The 15,509-nt window shown below is 35.9% G+C and overlaps 2 protein-coding genes across 6 annotated transcripts; one reads left to right on the top strand and one right to left on the bottom strand.

The window, feature by feature from the left end:
* Window positions 1-227: 227 nt before the first annotated feature.
* On the top strand, window positions 228-12,228 carry LOC306888194 (very-long-chain (3R)-3-hydroxyacyl-CoA dehydratase). The gene is made up of 11 exons (XM_079446378.1): window positions 228-603; window positions 4,545-4,587; window positions 4,666-4,739; window positions 4,856-5,020; window positions 5,124-5,172; window positions 5,279-5,389; window positions 5,969-6,096; window positions 6,208-6,320; window positions 8,481-8,587; window positions 8,733-8,864; window positions 9,108-12,228. Exons 1-11 carry the CDS (start codon window positions 523-525, stop codon window positions 9,182-9,184), a joined length of 1,080 nt encoding a protein of 359 aa, XP_079302504.1. The 5' UTR covers window positions 228-522; the 3' UTR covers window positions 9,185-12,228.
* LOC306888193 (integrator complex subunit 14-like) lies at window positions 9,763-15,499 on the bottom strand. 5 transcript variants are annotated; one of them, XM_079446377.1, is made up of 13 exons: window positions 15,403-15,485; window positions 15,029-15,069; window positions 14,660-14,940; window positions 14,479-14,586; window positions 13,885-14,040; window positions 13,445-13,563; window positions 13,179-13,321; window positions 12,606-12,698; window positions 11,451-11,595; window positions 11,116-11,249; window positions 10,629-10,747; window positions 10,470-10,535; window positions 9,763-10,329 (listed from the first exon to the last, which is right to left on the bottom strand). In XM_079446377.1, exons 3-13 carry the CDS (start codon window positions 14,879-14,881, stop codon window positions 10,075-10,077), a joined length of 1,560 nt encoding a protein of 519 aa, XP_079302503.1. In that variant the 5' UTR covers window positions 14,882-14,940; window positions 15,029-15,069; window positions 15,403-15,485; the 3' UTR covers window positions 9,763-10,074. The 5 variants fall into 5 exon arrangements, with proteins under 5 accessions (XP_079302503.1, XP_079302501.1, XP_079302502.1 ...); XM_079446375.1 differs by lacking the exon at window positions 15,029-15,069 and having other exon boundaries at window positions 15,403-15,499; XM_079446374.1 differs by lacking the exon at window positions 15,029-15,069 and having other exon boundaries at window positions 9,764-10,329; window positions 11,113-11,249; window positions 15,403-15,499.
* Window positions 15,500-15,509: the final 10 nt, after the last annotated feature.

Below are 15,509 nucleotides of genomic sequence, written 5' to 3'. Positions count from 1 at the left end.
ATTCCCAGTGACGAATTGTGTTACCCATAATCCTGAGGGCAGCTCAAGTATAGGCTATTAAATATTGTAAATATTTAACACTTATAATAAAAATCGATAAAGTGATAGTTTTGTATTGCACATTATATTTATTTCTTAATTTCGCATTATTGTAGTTAATTTGTTCGATTACGTCATTCGCATTGCATCATGGGTAGCGTAGTTCATTGTCCTTTTCTCCGATTTCCGTTTCTTTAAATACATGTTTGAAAGCTGCGACTTGTCTCAGGGCCGGGTGGTTTGATTCGAGGCTTAAAACCTTTTACATTTGACATTTTATAGAAAATTAATTAGATACTTCCGGAACTTGAAAAAGTGGGCGGTGAGTGTTGCGTTCACGACACGTGCACGCACGCGCACTCGAAGAATATTCTGGACAAATGACAGAATCTTTGGAGACGTCTTCTGGCTGCTTGTTGCAAGATTTGCATTGCTTGTCATTCATTGTTAAATCTGAGTAAGGCGCTTTATTTAATGTGAATAATGCAGGCTCTCACACCTCACGTGTATTGGGCGCAGCGGCATGGGGAGATATACCTGCGAGTGGAGATCAGTGATGCACAGGTATGAAAAACGTGCTCTGGGGCAATTATTTCATTATAACTTAGTCCTTTCCTTATTCTGCTTTCTTTTCGCATTTATTGCATTTATTATACATGCAAATCCAGATCGTTTGTTACAGAACTATAAAAGTGAATGTGTTAGGCTGACATTTTGTTGAATAACAGCAGCCTCAGTTGCATCAAGGCTAGATCACAGAGTATAAAAATGAATATTACTGAAAGGGGGGTCATGAATTGATCCTGCTGTACCCACTAACCATCTGGCCCAGTTACAATTACAGAGCATGTTTTATTTACAATCCAGTTTCTGACACAGTATCTGTCCCTTTCCCCCTCATTGCTTTCTCCGGGCAGGTAAAAGCATGTTTGACCAGTCTACTAATTAAGGTGAATAGATAGAATATCCTTCTGCCACTGAGTGCTCTGGAACAAAGGTGGTATTGCTGTTCAATATTAATAGGGTTGCTTTATGCAAATAAATGTTAAAACAGTTTGGAAAGCTGTTACATTGTCTACCTTAGCATGTCTCCAATAAGTCAGAATGGCAAAAGAAAAATAAATGCCATACACAGGTCAAAACAGGTGTATAAATATATATATATATATATATATATATATATATATATATATATATATATATATATATATTTATATTTATATTTATATTTATACACATGGTCAGAATTGTTGGCACCCTTGGTAAATATGATCAAAGAAGGCTGTGAAAATAAATGTGCATTGTTAATTTTTTTTTAAATCACAAAAATGTAAGCTTTCATTGGATAATAAGAATTTAAAATGGGGGGAAATATCATTATGAACTAAATGTTTTTTTCTCAAATACATGTTGGACACAATTACTGGTACCCCTAGAAATTCTTATGAGTAAAATATATCTGAAATATATTCACATTCATATTCACAATTTTGAGCACTCCAGGGTGATTATGAACATGAAATTATCCAGCCATGGCTTCCTGTTTCACAGAAATATAAATAGGAGGGAAAACAAAACAAAGGCCAAATTCCAAATTAATCACCCATCACAATGAGAAAAACCAAAGAATATATTTTTGATGTGCAGCAAAATATAATTGAGCTTCACAAATTAGAAAGTGGCTTTAAGAAAAGAGCTAGAGCAATGAAAATCCCCATTTCCACCATCAGGGCAATAATTAAGAATTTCCAATCAACAGAAAATGTTATGAAACTGCCTGGAAGAGGACTTGTGTCTATACCGTCCTAAAGCATGGTGATGAGGAGAGTTTGAGTGGCTAAAGACTCTCCAAGGACCACAGCTGGAGAATTACAGAAAATAGTTGAGTCTCGGGGTCAGAAAACTTACAAAAAAATGTCAAACAGCACCTACATCACCACATGTTGTTTGGGAGGGTTTCAAGAAAAATTCTCCTAGCTCATCCAAAAACAAACTCCAGCATATTCAGTTGTCAGACACGACTGTAACTTCAAATGGGACTCGCTTCTATGGTCAAATGAAACTAAAAAAATGAGCTTTTTAGCAGCAAACACTCAAGATGAGTTTGGTGAACACAGGGATAAAAAGTACCCCATGTGTACAATCAGTGCTTGAAGTGGGCCGGTACGCAGTACCCTTCTAGAGTACCTGCACTTTTTTGTGCGTACTGGCACTTCTGACATGTTGCTGGTACTCTGGGTGATTAGGCTATATGATATATGGCATATATGATTAGAAATTATATAGTAGTAGAATAATAATTAATTATTGATTACTAATTTGAATCAGTACTTTATAATGAAAATCATATCTTAAAATGAAAAGAAGCAGGCTTTAGCAATCACATAATTTTAAACCGTAAACTAAAGGTGAGAACCGGCACTTCTTTTTTTTTTCCACTTCAAGCACTGTGTACAATGAAATATACTGCTTTATTTTTAATGTTGTGGGCCTATATTTCTGCTGGAGGTCCTGGACATCTTGTTTAGATACTACATGGATTCTATCAAATACCAACAGATAAAAAAATCAATAAGTGACTGACTCAGTTAGAAATCTTATAATGGGCCATGTTTGGATCTTCCAGCCGGACAATAATCCAAAAGCAAACCTTAAAAACAACACAAAAATGGGTCACTGAGCACAAAACCAAGCTTCTGCTATGGCCATTCCAGTCCTCTGACCTGAACCCAGTAGAAAATGAGTGAGGTGAACTGAAGAGGAGAAGCACCAACATGGAGCTGTGAATCTAAAGGGTCTGGAGAGATTCTGGATGAAGGAATGGTCTCTGATCTCTTGTCAGGTGTTCTCTAATATCATCAGGCATTATAGGAGAAAACTCCTATACTATTTTGGCAAATGGAGGTTTCAAAAGGTATTGAATAAAAGAGTACCGTTAATTGTGGCCAGTGTGTATTAGAGAAAACATTTATTTCATAATGATATTTCCCCCCCATTTTAAATTCTTATTATCCAATGAAAGTTTAGATTTTTGTAATTTTTTTAAATAATAGATCAAAAGGATTAACAATGCAGATTAATTTCCACAGCCTTCTTTGATCATATTTACCAAGAGTACCAACAATTCTGACCACGTGTGTGTGTGTATGTGTATATATATATATATATATATATATATACACATACACACACACACACTATAGTATATATAGTATGTATATATATATATATATATACATACTATATACAGTGGGGCAAATAAGTATTTGATACACTGACGATTTTTCAAGTTTTCCCACTTACAAAGAATGGGAATTTTCATCGTAGGTACACCTCAACTGTGAAAGACGGAATATAAAAAAAAAACTGAAAGTCGCATTGTATGATTTTTGAATAATTAATTTCCATTTTATTGCATGAAATAAGTATTTGATACAATAGAAAAATAGAACTTAATATTTGGTACATAAACCTTTGTTTACAATTACAGAGGTCAGATGTTTCCTGTAGGTCTTGACCAGGTCTGCAGCAGGGATTTTGGCCCACTCCTCCATACAGGTCTTCTCCAGATCTTTCAGGTTTTGGGGCTGTCGCTGGGCAACACGGAGTTTCAGCTCCCTCCATAGATTTTCTATTGGGTTCAGGTCTGGAGACTGGCTAGGCCACTCCAGGACCTTGAAATGCTTCTGACGGAGCCACTCCTTAGTAGAGGTCGACCAATTGGTCGGCCGGACGATTTTTGGCATTTTTTAATTAATCTGCATCGGCCGATTGTGCTGCAAATTAGTCCGATTAATATACAGGCGCGTCTGCAAGCAACACGTGATGCTGCCTCGTGCGGCAAGCAGATTGCCATTCCACTGGCACAATGGATAACCCTGTGATGTCCCCCTCTGCCTGCTAACTTTTTGAAGAGAGAACTATCTGGTAGGGCTGTGCGATTAATCGAAATCGAATCACAATCATGATTTGAGACGATGCGATTTGCTAATCGCAGACCCTAATGTGTATATATAGTTTTCCAGGTCTACAAATAACACTTTTATATTTTATATAAAAAGTTTGCTGAGGACCCGTAGTGAGTATTGACCCCCGGTTGAGAACCACTATTATAAACTGTTCAGTACATAATAGAATTTTACTGAAACCTCATGAAAACAGCAGGGTTTCCATGGAGCAAGAAGAATGTAAAAATCTGTGTTATAATATTGGTCTGCTGGTCCTTTGTAGACTAATAAGTATGATCATTGAAATCTATTCATTTCAAATATTGTAACCACTTTAAAGAGCATGGAATATCAATGATCATAAAGCCTGACTAAGTGAATGTGTTTATCTATTGTAATCCATTCATTACTGATGCTTTATTTTATAACTGCGTATTATAATGTCCGTTTGATGCATGGTGCATTTGTGGGCATTGTACTGATAAGACAGGCAGTGGGAGGAGGAGCTTGAAACTTGACTTCACACTTCTTTGTACTCGTTTTGTCTCCATCGCACAGAGTCTCAGTATTGGTGTAGAAGAGAACATCCTTCACTTCAAAGGTACATCTCACGACTAACCATCAGCTGGATGCTCTTTTTTTCGGTTGTGTGACTTCTGTTTATTCTGCTCTTTTCAAGGTCAAGGGCATGGAGCGAAAGGAGAAAATGAATATGAATTCAGTCTGGAATTTCTAAAACCTGTTAAACCTGAGGTAACAGCCATCTTCCTTTATACTGTTGTGAGAAATTTCTGAGAACATATATGTAAAGTGTTTGGTTGCACAATAAAGCGCAGGAGGAACATGAAAATGTTTGTGTGAAAACACAGGTGAAACACAAATCCACCCAGCGGCAGGTGAATATCACAGTAAAGAAGCAGGGGCACATCTGGTGGGATCGACTCACTAAGCAAGAGAAGAAGCCTCTGTTTTTAGCACCTGATTTTGACCGCTGGCTGGATGAGTCAGATGCAGAAATGGAGCTCAGAGAGAAGGTGAAGAGGTTTACTAGTAACCAAAAACACAAATTATTTGTTATACTTGAGGAGCTTCACAGAAGTGCACTGTCTGATGTGTTAAACTGTTTTCTGTACACAGGAAGAGAAAATAAACAAAATCAAGATTGAGTCTAGGGTTCGTAAGGACCGTGAGTTTATATTTAATTTTTTCAAGTTGAAAGTAAACACATTGGGTTTAGCTTACCGAATAATAACCATGTATTCATTACTCTTTTTATGCTACTGTGTTTACAGCTTTTCTTGGCTTGAAAAAAGGTTTTCTCTTTATGTACAACTTGGTCCAGTTCCTCGGTTATTCTTGGATATTTGTCAACATGACTGTACGTCTGTTCATTCTTGGGCAAGGTTAGTCTAGTTTTTCAACTTTTTGTAAGCAGTTTAAAGATACACTTCTGCTTTTTAGCTGTTGTTATTGTGAGGAAATGCATCTCATTTGAATTGTTTTTGAGAAGGTCTATTATGCAAATATTTGTTTATATATATATATATATATATATATATATATATATATATATATATATATATATAGAGAGAGAGAGAGAGAGAGAGAGAATTCAGTTTAGGGCTTCTAAATCCTTTTCAAACCCAGCTTAAAATTTTTTAATTCTCACTGGGCATTTTAGAAGTGGGGGTTTTACCCGGGAGTTAAGAACCCCCTGCTCAGAAACATGGTTAGCACAGCTTTTGCAGTGTTTATGTAAACAAGTTGTGTGCTGCGTTCGTCCAATCAATGACATTGACACCACAAATATGCAAATAATAACGTTAACCCAGGATCTAGAAATTTACAGTATGAACAAACAGCATATCAATACCCAGGCTTTAATTGGTTGGTGTTAAGTGGTTCTCCAAAGTATGAAAACGTAGTTGTCTATGTCTCGGAGTTCAGTATGGTCTTTACTGTTTTTTTTCTCAACCCAACAGATTCTTTCTATGACACATTTCACACCATTGCCGACGTGATGTACTTCTGTCAGATGCTGGCAATAATGGAGGTTATTAATCCTGCTGTTGGGTTGGTTAAGACTGGAGTCATGCCTGCTTTCATTCAGGTATGTCTGGTGCACCTCATTCTTTTGTAACCAATTAAATGCACTTCATTATATACTGCTTTGAATAATCAATTTCATGACAGTGAAAAATTTACATTTCTCTTGTTAAAGGTGATGGGAAGGAACTTTATCCTTTTTGTCATATTTGGCACTTTAGAGGATATGCAGAACAAGCCAGTGGTCTTCTTTGTCTTCTATCTATGGAGTATGATTGAGATATTCAGGTAATTAATAGTATGTTACATGTGCATGTTTATTAAGAGCATAGTTTCTGCTGATGGTGAGGAAATGTAGGAGTTTGTGTGATGGGATAGTCTGCATTCTTTATCTACAGGATATCCTCCTCTTTGTGCTAATATTTCAACTTCCTATTTGCAGACCAAATAAATGCATTTTCTCTTTCCAAAATATACTGAAAAGTAGCACCTAAATTGGAATTACAGCAACAGAATACATACTACATTTGAAAGAAATTTACCTGTGTATCTTTTTGAGCTTGGTATATGTATAAATATGTAGGTTAATGATTTTAGGCCGTTTTTATGCTCTTTGCTCTTTTATCAGTGATGTGGTTTCTGTACAGCAACAGTTTATCCACACTTCTTCCGCTATCATTCTCTTCCTGTGGGCTCACACAACTTATCACTCGGAGACACACATTCGTGTGCAAATAGTGAAATGGCAGTACCTCAAAACTAGGGCTGAAAGCAATGTAACTAGTTCATCGTTCATGTGACAATATGTAAATGAGAACGCATATCTGTAATAGAATTGAATGTTATATTTTTGTAATTTGTTTAGATTTTTATTTTATAGAATAAATATTTTTTATTAAAATAGATATACACTTACTAGTAACTTCAAACGTTTGGGGTCACTAGGATTAAAAAAAAAACCATTTATTCAGCATTAAATTAATCAAAAGTGGCAGTAAAGGGATTTATACAATTACAAAAGATTTCTATTTTAAATAAATGCTGTTCTTTTGGAATTTGTATTCATTAACAAACCCTGGGGCCCGTTCTTCGTACGTCGCTAACTCAGTTAGCTGGATTTGATTGTTGACAATTTCACTTGATCTTGGATCATTTGGTTCTTCGAAGCTTATCCTGGACTTGCTGTCATAGCAACAGATCCATAAACTTAAACCTGCTCGGGAGCAGGCTTATTTCATGCAAACAGGATTAGATTGTATCTTTTTAAGCAGAATTGGTACTTAAAATCTGTCCCAGCCCCGCTACTTCATTACAAGAGTACCCTACTAGTCCAGGGACAATAATTTAAAATAATAATAATTTAAAAATTAATTTGAAAATAATGTTGTGTAGTCTATAATAGTATAGACACAGCCAGTTTTACTCATCGAAAGATTTATTAGTGATGAAATAATTACTTTATAATTGTATTGGAGTTTTACACACATCCCATACAGTTAATCTGAGCTGTGCATTCATTTGAGTGGTGACAGCTATTATGGGAGTGACTTAATGGAGCGCAAGAGATGCAGATAACTTGATCTTGACCCTTAAGAAACTTGAATTAATGATGTCACATAACAAATCTGCTTCAAAGTTCAAATTAAATGAATTGAATGGCTAATTACAACATTGAAATAAAAATGTAAAGCCTGTACAAATACTAGAAATTGTGAATATAAATAATTGGGAATCATGTAAAAATAAATAAATACAAATAAATTAAAAATAGTGCACATTTAATTTATCTATTATAACATTTATGTAGTTTTTTTTCGCTTGGCTGTTTCCTTAAAACGGTCCAGAAATTTGTCAATTTTTTTCATCGGGCGTCTTTTTTTAAAATTAGATGTCATTACGTTGCTGTCTTGCCGCCAGCCAATCGGTGCATTGCTTATCGTGGTTTCGAGTATCGATACATCTGCCCTTTTTGGGGAACACGAGAAATCTAGACATTTTAATCCAATACGCAAATTCATTTGAAGAACCAAATTAGCCAAACCAGAGATCAGTTATCAGGATTAGAAGATCTGGAATCTTTCAAATCATCTCAGATGTAATAAGCGACGTATGAAGAACGGGCTCCTGAAAAAAATTTATCATGGTTTCTCAAAAAAAAATTAAGCAGCACAACTGTTTTCAACATTGGTAATAATCAGAACTGTTTCCTGAGCTTCAAATCAATGCAGTCTTTGTGAGTATAACAGACTTAAATGAACAAAAATCTTACTGACGCCAAATTTTTATGTTTTCAAATTTTAAAATTTAATTTAAATGGTAGTGTGTATTTTTCTGTTTTGCTTTAAAAAGCAGTGTTGTAATAATCTGAGCCCTACAGCTCGGTCCTAAAAGGGACCTTTTGTTGAATATAAATGAATCTAATCCTGCATTTGTAAAAATGAACCATAGGTATCCTTTCTACATGTTGGCCTGCATTGATACGGAATGGAAGTTGTTGACTTGGTTGAGATACACCATATGGATACCACTGTACCCTCTTGGAGTTCTAGCTGAAGGTATGTGTTCTCAAGTCATAATCTGTAGATTAGTCCTACCAGAAGGAAGAATCATGATGGGCTGTTCATGAGAAGGTGAGACATTAATGTATAATGTACACGTGTAACTGACAGTTTTTCTTATGCTCCCTTATTTTATGATCAGCTGTGGCAGTGATCCAGTCCATCCCCATCTTTGATGAAACCAAACTCCTCAGTATTCCTCTGCCTAAAGCCATAGTCTCCTCTCTCAGCTTTTCCTACATCCTGCAGCTCTACCTGGTGATCATGTTCTTGGGTAAGGTCCACAAAACACATGCAAATAAGTGAATCCAGGGTTCTTCCCACAATGTTTGTCCAATGTATTGACAAAAAAATTTGAGTATAAATTGCCATTGCAGTTTCATGACTATATGTTAATATTTTAATGTTCATTAAATTAATTTAAATGATCTAATATTTCCAAGTTCTCCATGTCTGTGGGAACCCTGTAAAAGAGTATAACTGCTATGCAATATAAATATATTTTTGACAATTTCAGGCCTCTTCATCAACTTCCGCCACCTCTTCAAGCAAAGGAGTAGACGGTTTCGCACAAAAAAGAGGAAAGCCAACTGAGGGGAAGGGGAAGCCACGTGTCACTCTCCATGTGTGTCTCTGTTTTCTTTTAATTTGCCGCCTCCATTTTCTTTCTTTACATTTGCCCTCTGTCACAGAAGTCATTACTGAGGGAAAACTATCTCTCTTCTTTCAAACACCAACTCAAGTGCATTTACTTTCTAGATGCTAAAAGACCATGACTGAGTTGTAGAGGATATGGATGATTAATTTAAAACACTAGAAAGAAATAGATCTTATCAAACCAGGACCATGAAGGTATTTATACATTGTATCATTCCATCTATATGCAGTATGCTTGTGTGTTTGTTGTACATTAGCTGTGTGACAGGTTTACAGAAGCAACATTTTATTTTCCTGTCATTCCCTGAGATGTGTTGTAGTAGTCATTTCTGTTGACACAGCACTGAAAACAACAACATAGACCGTAAACCTCAGGGAAAACGTCATGAAGCGTTTAAGTCACATGAGAAGCGCCGATTCAGTCGTTGGATGTGAATGTGTAAATGAAACAGTGAAGTTTAAATTTCAATGAAACAAACCATTGATTTTCAGATGACTATCAATAAGCATAAACTACAGGCAGTTTAATTTTTATTGTTAGAAAAAGTTATTTACACAAACAGTTCCTGGTCTGAAAACAGATTCCAAAGTCTCTAAATGCATTTTCTTGGAAAACTGAAGAATGTTTTTCTTTCCTCAAATTGAGTGTTCAATGTCATAATTTATGTCACGTTTCCAAACCGTTGTGGCACTAATAGAACATTGAAACGCCACATTTGTGTGATTCTACTGCAGTACAGTTCGCATTGAGCAGAGTTTTTAAATAAAGGTACATTCCTCCTATAACTGATCTGGCAGTTGTCCATTGAGCATTGTACTTTCATCCTCTATATTCTGTCGGCTCCTCCTCCCCCTGAGAAATCAGTGAGCATGGGGGTGATGATTTGTTCATAGGCTGCATACTTGGAGTCTCCACTACTAGCCAGTTTGAGCTGCTGGGCAGCATGAGAGAGCTGGAAGGCAGCATCGGGATGGGCAGAGTCAGGCAGCAGTGTACACTCCCTCTCCAAAAGTTCAGCCACACTCTTCAGAAGCTCCCAGAAACCAAAGGCGAGAGCAGACTTCCGCAGACGGTTCAGTTCCTACAGTGATGAAAATAACATTTCACAACAAAAAAAATGATATATCAGCATATGATATCCTTTCTACGTAATAAACTTTATTTTTTTAAATATTTAAAGAGAGAAAGAAATTGAAAAATGTAATATGTATAAATATCCACCTTATAGAAGGTTTGTGTTTTTTCTGGCAGTTTCCTTGCATTACGGAGAATTTTCTGTACATCCGTCTGAAGGTGCGATTAAAAAAATGTTTAGTAAAATGACATTTAATTAGTGCCCCTTCAGATGTGTTAAATGTAGTGTAGTATTCAGGTGTATACCTGCAGTCCACTGGCTTTAATCCAGACGGTAACATTCTGAGCATAGCTTCTTTTGTTTTTTGGCTGTATGGGAAAAGGACTTTTACTGTCATCTTCACCATAGGGATTTTCAGCTGCATCTGTAGGTCAAGCAAACAAAGAATCATAGTCAACTGATATTTATATCTTTGGCCAGTAAGCAAAACCTTATGCAAACAATGAGCAAATATTTTTATTATGTATGTTCCTCCAGTCTCAGAAGGTACCAAAGCGTGAGAGAGGAAAATAAATATTTAATCATGCAAATGTGTAGTATTGCCGTTATCCCTGACCCTTGTGTATTTACCTACAAGTTTCCTAACTGAACTCTGAACCATCCGGGTTACTTTTGTTTCAGTGTATTAATTAACTACTTGAACACAATGCATAAAACAATACAGTGCAGTTTATTTTTTTATGCATTGTTAGTGTGGCTGTTGCATAAAATTACTGAGTAAAAACTTGCTACCTGAGGCAGGGCCAAGTTGTGATATTCTGCCCAACCACGGCAGAGGCTCTGAGCCAAGCTCAAAGAGTGACATCATTAGATTGGACTTCTTCTTACTGTCTGCCTGGGAATAAAGCATCCCGAACCAGTCTGGCCTGACAGAGGAAACATTACAGACAGGAAAACTTTTATTTCACAGTAACTAGATTATTCATCTCAATTATGCTGGTGATGAAAACAAATCCTTCTCATTTGACAGAGCAATTCACTAAAAGATTAAAAACATTTATTAATGTATTGCCAACATTTTGAATCCTTATGAAAAGGCAGATGCATATTTTCATATTGTTCCTTACCCTAGTTGTACAAGTGCCACCATGCCCTCCACCTTTAGGCTGCCATGCAGAAGAACACAGAAGTTTGGGCTCTTTCCAGCCATCTGATTTGTGGAGGTCTCTTCCTCGGTGTCATCAGTGGCCCCCGTACCGATCTCATCCCCCTCTGTCAAGCAAAAGAGCCCCCAGTCGATCACACATATATTTATCATAAATTTTGCCGGCTCTGAGACGCTTGCTTGGTATTTCTCCTGCTCTTTTTGTAGCAAAAATTCAATCATCACTAAATGAAATCTTAAAGTGAAGACCTAATTTTTTCAGGGGCCTTGTCACAAGTCTATTGTTTTTGAATTTCTGTTACTTTTGCTATATTTTCACACTTAAAACAATGATTTGGTGTTCCTCTTGTACCATTGTCCTTTTTTGTGCTATGCAACAAGTCTCCTGACAGTTCTCTCTCAAGTGGTTCCATTGTTAGCATTAAGTCTTTTTAAGACTTCTCATTAAGGCTGTTTAACGCTTTTAATTGTCAAGACATTACTTCTCTATAAAGGTTTTGGTTTAACATACTTACCTGTTGATCAAAAATTGCCTTAAACATTTTTTGTTTATTTAGTAACTTTGAGGAAGTTGTACTCATTTTTGCAACACAACATTTTAGCACTTTGATTAAAAAATCTTATTTTCCTTAATAATTTTGACATGCTTCTTTGGTAATTGATCAAGCATACTTGCTGGAATGTTATATCTCTAAAGAACCATAACATGTCTTCTAAGTAAAGAGTAATTGCTGAATTTGTGAAGTTTCAAAGGAGGTGTACTCATTTATGCTGTGTGTGTGTGTGCGTATATTTATTTATAAACAAACACAAACACTTATGACTAATATATTTTATAAAATATTTTACTAGGTAGCAACTGCTGTGAAATAATACTAATAATCAGAATAATCATGAACAACTAGAAAAGTCATTCAAATTAATTGGTTAATAAAGTGCTATCTGGAATTATGGAATTCCATTAAATTATAATTGTTTTCTTTCACCATTTTAATATATTGCCACTTCTTTTTTTGTAAATAAGTTGAACAGCTGTGCTATTACAACAGAATTGACAGAAAATAAATAAGGATGTGGATAAGATGACCTATGAAAAAATATGAAACAAAATACTGACCTTTGTTCACAGCAATGGGAAGGACCAGGTGCCTGGACAAAACCGGGGGGCTGGAGATATCGCCAATCTCAATAAAACCCACAATCTCCAAGTCTATATATAAAACACAAGGTAACATAACCATCAAGTGCACTTTGCTCCAATTTCCTCTTTATGTCAAATCTAGCATGATTAGCAACAAATAAAAATATTTATTTAGGTTTATTGTCTGATTAAAGGCTTTAAATGTAATACTTATTAGATAAATTTATATTTAATATATTATGTAAACATGCTCACATATTATTTATATGTGTGTGACACACTCTAAGGAAGGCTGAAAGGGATCAGTGTGCAGACTTTTAGCCATTTTTAATGTTTATTGAGATGGCCAGAATGCGAATAAAGGCTTTTTAACTCTTTTGGACCAGAAGAAGTGATTTTTGAAATTTGAATTTTGAGTGTTTGAAACCAACCAAAGAGCACCTGGGATTACTTCACATGGTCCTTAATCAGCAAGTAGCACTTCAAGATGTCTCCAACGATCTATTAACATTAGGGACACGATCATTTCTCTAGCTTCTTTGCTCATACCTGTTTGCACTGTTCTGGGCATGGGATCCACTTCCTCATCTACTGTCACTGGCTCTGGCCTGGGAAAGACCTGCACATCAGAGGTCAGGTTCCCACAGCGCAGCACCGCATGGAAGGAAGAGTATGCCTGGTCAATCAGCTTACTGCCAACACAAAAGTAATGTTTACCTCAAAATGCTGCATAAACAGCAAAATGCACTTTATTAAATCAAATACAAGAATATACAGTATTTAGTCGTATGTATGCACAAAGTAACAATACTCACCCAAACATAGACTGGACACTTTTAAGACAAAGGGGTCCCTCCATAGTGTATATCTGACCCTCTCCACCACTCAAATTAATCAGCTGTTCTAGGTTATCCATGCTATCCGTAGCTTGGAGCTTCAGGGGACAACAAAACAACATAGATTTAATAAAGGAAAAGTATAAAATAAAGGAAGACATTATATATATATATATAAATTAAATTATGAAATAAAGTCTATGTTCAGAGTTCTTGAGTATGTTCATTGTGATGGAAAATCCAAGTTAGTACAATGACAAAAAAACAAACAAACAGGAACTAATACAAAAAAAACTAAACTAAAATTAAAACGGAAGATATAAAAATGAAAACTTATTCAAAATAATGATAAAAATAAAACAGTCTCTTAATCATACCAAAATAACATTGGTAAGGACAGTGAAAACCGACTAATGTACCTCCTCTGCATTTGCAATGCACATGACATAGAATTTGGAAGGGAATGGGAATGGCAGTGGAAATTTCTTGTCCTCCACACGTTGTTTCACTGTTTGCAGGGAATGACGCAAAGATCCACGACCAATGCCAAGTGCACCATCAGTAACCAGTACCACCTACAGGCCACCATAAGAACAACATAAACACTGATAAACAACATCAATGCAGCCAAATCAAAACATTTAGCTTTATACATAAAAAATAGTTATCTGTAGAAAATAGAATGGAACAATTCTCAATTGTATATTACAAACATTAATGTTTAAAATCTAGACATTCTACTAAAGCAGTAACCAATACAAAGCACCAATCATATCCTTTAACTAAACAGACCTAACCTATTGCCAGCTATTTTGAAAATGTACAATACATTTATATCTAAACGTATTACGTACATTACTGTATATACTACATTGTACTGTACACTGACACTGCATGACACTGTATTTCATACTATAATTATTATGGTTATTCCAATATGTTTATATAAGTGTACTGTATATGCATGCTTCACATATTGTATTTTCAATAATTGTTTATTTAATTTTTTTTACCTGGCATGGGCAAGAGGTTCCCCATTCCTGCTGTACTACATTACTAACACCTTGCAATGCAGCCTCTAGGCAGGTTTTATCATAGTCTTCAAGGTTGTTTAAGGCTTCCTGAAAAACATTGAATGAGAGATAACAATAAGACTCTAGATAACTTTTATTTTATTTAGACAGCTATTTTTACCTGCAGAGTATTGTAGTCTCTGGTGAAGGGCACCAAAAGCTCCCAGAGGGAGGAGAAGGCGACAAGCGAAGTGAACTCTAGTCTGTAGTTTGTGGCCATGTGTTCAAACAGCATGGTCAGTCCATGAACTGCCAGGTTCTTTCTCTGAAACTCTTCACTGCCCTCCACTGACACGGGTCGTGTCATGGACAGCGACGAGTCCATTAGAACCACAGTGGGCATGGTTGCAAGCTCTTCTCTTTACACTTTGAAGAACAATTCTGAATGAAAGCTTGAAATATCTGTGTAAAAACAGGAGCATATGACAGTGTGAGCAAAGAGGTTTCTGCAGTGGACATCACAAACAGGTTTGGTTAATTGAAAACGCACATATACAATAATTTCCCTGGTTTTGTTATTGTTGCACTCTGCTGAAGAAAAAATAAACAAACAAAAAACAGCGTAAACCAGATGGTTTGCACGTCTTTTTTGGTTTAAATTGGTCTCCCAGTCTGACCATCTTACACAATCCAAAACCCCTCTAAAACCAGCTGCTTGACCAGGCTGGGAGACCATCAAATCTTAGGCTGTTTAGTTTATTCATGTATGTTTCATGTTACAGAACAACCAAAGGAAATATGAATGTTGCTATGTCAGTGTCCTGCCAAACTTTCGCACTGTAAATTGACTCAAAATGATTATAAACGTTTTAATTTCAGTACATATTTTCGAATACAAATCGTAAGTTAGATATACAAACCAACTTTTGAACATTTCATCAAAATGTTACAATTTTTCCCATCGCTGAAATCCCTTCTTCTTAACCAAGTGTGCACCGTGATAACCGGCCCGGACAAAAGAAACCTGCCAA

This window comes from Barbus barbus (genome assembly GCF_936440315.1).
Source record: "Barbus barbus genome assembly, chromosome: 22".
Lineage (NCBI taxonomy): Eukaryota > Metazoa > Chordata > Actinopteri > Cypriniformes > Cyprinidae > Barbus > Barbus barbus.
The sequence above is the reverse complement of the archived record's forward strand: the minus strand, read 5'-3'. Positions and strand labels throughout refer to the sequence as shown.